Below are 3,313 nucleotides of genomic sequence, written 5' to 3'. Positions count from 1 at the left end.
GTTTTAACCCGATTTTTTTTTCATCAAAAAAATTTTTTTTTCATAAATTCTTTTGCCAACATTTTTTTTTTTAAAAATTGAAAAAAACTTTTTTAAAAAAATTAAAAATCAATTTGGAAAAAAAATTTTAATTTTGTTTAAATAAAAATATTTTTAAGTATAATTTAGTGAAGGGTATATAAGATTCGGCACAGCCGAACATGGCTCTCTAACTTGTTTTAAAGTAATATAAGAATAATAAGTACCGCATGTTCCTGTTTTATCCGATTGTCTGCTGAAAACCAATTTCAAGCTACAGATGGACATCGCGAAGTCGACTCCGCTTTCTATAGAATTCAGAATACATACAAACATTTTGTTTTATCGCTAACAATTGATCATTTGAGGCCATCAAAGTGGGGTAAGCTACCTTTTGCTATTCAAATGCAGATTGAGCTGAAAACATCGTTTTTGCACAGAGCATAATTGGTGTATGTTGAATATACCACACTGATAGCCTAATTTAGCAGAAGTGTAAACGATAATCTCCAAATTTCTTTCAGATATTCTTTCACACCTGTATGAATATGGCAACAACTATGGACCAAACTGTGTATTTTGGTTGGGACCGTTTCCTTTGTTCCTCTCATCTGAACCACAAATATTAAAGGAGATTTTAACATCCAAAAATTGTATAGATAAACCAGCATTAATATACAACGGAATCTCTGCAGTAGCCGGTAATGGTATAATAAATGAAAGTGGTATGTTGAAACATAAACTCTGCAAAGATTTATTAAGTACACTAATCGAAATGTATTATTTATTATAAATTATATTTGGCAGAACCACATTGGAGTCATCATCGAAAAATACTGAATAAAGCTTTTGCACCTAAGAATTTGAGCTCATTTGTGCCCTTATTTAATAAAGAGATCAACAGTTTAATTCAACAAATACAGAACAGTTTTAAAAAGGCAGAGGATGTTAATATGTTTTATATATTTCGTTTATTAACCCTAAAAATGGCCACAAGTAAGTTATGTTTGAGAAAAATTTTTAATTTTCAACAAATGTTTTATTTTCAGAAACAACACTAAAAAGAGATTTAGAAATGACGGGCTTTAATCCGATTGTTATGTTAAAAAATATTGAAGGGTAAGTAGGAAAATAAATAAATATTATACAAACCTGTAATATATTTACAAATTGATTATGAACAAAGGCGAATTCCCCATGTGATTCTGAAACATAATTTTTATATGTTGTTTGACGTCTCTATTTTTGAGAGATAAGTCAAATACATATAATAAACAAAGAACAGAAACACATGGGTGAATTCATCTTAAGGCCTTCAATCTTTATCTTAAAGTATACTTTGGTGAAGGGTATATAAGATTCGGCACGGCCGAAGGGTATAGCTCTCTTACTTTTTTTATTTCCGTTTAGAATTCAAGAGGTTACAGCTGAAAATTGTTTTAATACAATTATGAGCATTAGTTGGATACGTAAACTGGCCGAGATCAGTATATATAAAAGTCAAATGCAAGGTTTGAATATATTTAAAAGATTGGTCAATGAATCTGTGGATATTTTGGAAAAAAATCATACAACAGATCCCAGCCATATGCCAGAAGTAAATAGTGCGTTAGATTATGCTTTAAATGGCGTTCACCAGAACAGTCTAGCAGGGTCTGAAATATTACCGCAGATGTTGCATCTCTTTGCCGGGGTAAGTTTGAACAATAATTTTCATAAATACTAAAAATCTCAAAAATTATTTTTTCTCAAGTCTTTTGAAACCACATCCTCCACATTGTTTTTGGTAGTCACAATGCTGGCCATGCATCCAGAATATCAGCAATATGCGTATGAGGAAGTAATAAACATACTACCCGATGATGATGACACCGACATCACATTAGAACAGGTGGATCAATTGATCTATTTAGAAATGGTGTTAAATGAGACATTGCGTGTTTGTCCCGTAGTACCCATGGGTTTTCGTAAAGTTTCAAATGAGGATCTTACTCTTAGCAATGGTTTAACAGTACCGGTTGGTCAAATTATTTGCATTGACTTATTTCGCTTGCATCGCTGCAAAGATATTTGGGGTGACAATGCAAACGATTTTAATCCCGATAACTTTTTGCCTTCAAATGTCAATGCACGTCATTCGTTCTCATTTATACCATTTACAAAAGGACAACGTTCTTGTATTGGTAAGTAGTTGAATCACTGTCGGACTTTTATGAGCTAACTCAAAATCAAGTTGAATTAGTAGTAAATCAAAAATTTATTTATGATAGCAACTCATTGGAAAATGAGTTAGCTCTTCAGTCACTAGTAACTCATTTCAGAGTGATCATGAGGTAGTTTTAAGTTAACTCAAAGTCCGACAGGGATATATTACAAGTTGAATTCATAAATGCTTATTTCGATATTGAAATTTTTTATTTTTTCCATAATAGGTTGGAGATATGCATTAATATTTGTCAAAATTGTTTTGGCAAAATTAATAAAAACTTACAAATTTTCGACAGATTTTAAATACAAAGATTTAAAGTTTGAGAATCGCATTGCATTAAAATTAATGGAAATACCACAACTTCATCTGGAACAACGAAATATTCGAAAATAAATTATTAAATGTAATAAAATAAAATAAATAATAAATAAAATAATGTTGTAAGTATTTAATAATATTGCTTTGAAATTGGCTAAATGCTTAATTTCCAAAATAAGTTTGACATTTAAAAATACAGATATTTAATTATTTTTTTTAAGAAAATATTAATATTCATAAAAAATGTAAATATTTATTTAAACATAGGGCTGCATTAACGATTCTCTTGATCACATTTCATTGGGAGTCTCTAATCTCATGTAATGTTTTTAAATTATTATAATTTTAAAATAAACTTTTGTATGCTGTAGACTAATGTCATTTATAAGCAGGGTAACCAATAAAAAACATTTCAAATTCATTAAATTTAAAGTAGGTTTTTTACAAGAGAGTACCCATAATTGACTTATCGTAATCCAAATAAATTTAGAACGCTTATTAGCGAAAAACTCGTTCATTACCGAGCACAATCATTATAATTGTCCATACATTTTATTCAATATCGAATAACAGAATCCCAAAAATATTAAAAAATCGCACGTTCGAATCGTGTCCATCTGTGATAATTAGCCCCCAGGTTTTCGTCGACTTGATATTTTTGGTTGCCCTGTATTTAATTGTTTAATTTGGAGCAATGTACAGGAAAACTACGTCATGACTATAAGTATGTGTTTAATTATACGTACGTAATTGTACGTACGTAGATAT

At 29.9% G+C, this 3,313-nt stretch overlaps 1 protein-coding gene across 1 annotated transcript; it reads left to right on the top strand.

Moving 5' to 3' along the window:
- Window positions 1-1,004: 1,004 nt before the first annotated feature.
- LOC135961391 (probable cytochrome P450 313a4) lies at window positions 1,005-2,635 on the top strand. The gene is made up of 5 exons (XM_065512891.1): window positions 1,005-1,014; window positions 1,068-1,137; window positions 1,480-1,711; window positions 1,772-2,201; window positions 2,451-2,635. Exons 1-5 carry the CDS (start codon window positions 1,005-1,007, stop codon window positions 2,618-2,620), a joined length of 912 nt encoding a protein of 303 aa, XP_065368963.1. The 3' UTR covers window positions 2,621-2,635.
- The last annotated feature ends 678 nt before the right edge of the window (window positions 2,636-3,313 follow it).

Source organism: Calliphora vicina, chromosome 5, assembly GCF_958450345.1.
Source record: "Calliphora vicina chromosome 5, idCalVici1.1, whole genome shotgun sequence".
Lineage (NCBI taxonomy): Eukaryota > Metazoa > Arthropoda > Insecta > Diptera > Calliphoridae > Calliphora > Calliphora vicina.
The sequence above is the reverse complement of the archived record's forward strand: the minus strand, read 5'-3'. Positions and strand labels throughout refer to the sequence as shown.

Coding starts and splice junctions, on each gene's coding strand:
- LOC135961391 (XM_065512891.1), top strand. Junction 1,138..1,479: donor ATGTTAAAAAATATTGAAGG/GTAAGTAGGAAA, acceptor TATGAGCATTAG/TTGGATACGTAAACTGGCCG. Junction 1,712..1,771: donor TGTTGCATCTCTTTGCCGGG/GTAAGTTTGAAC, acceptor TTTTTTCTCAAG/TCTTTTGAAACCACATCCTC.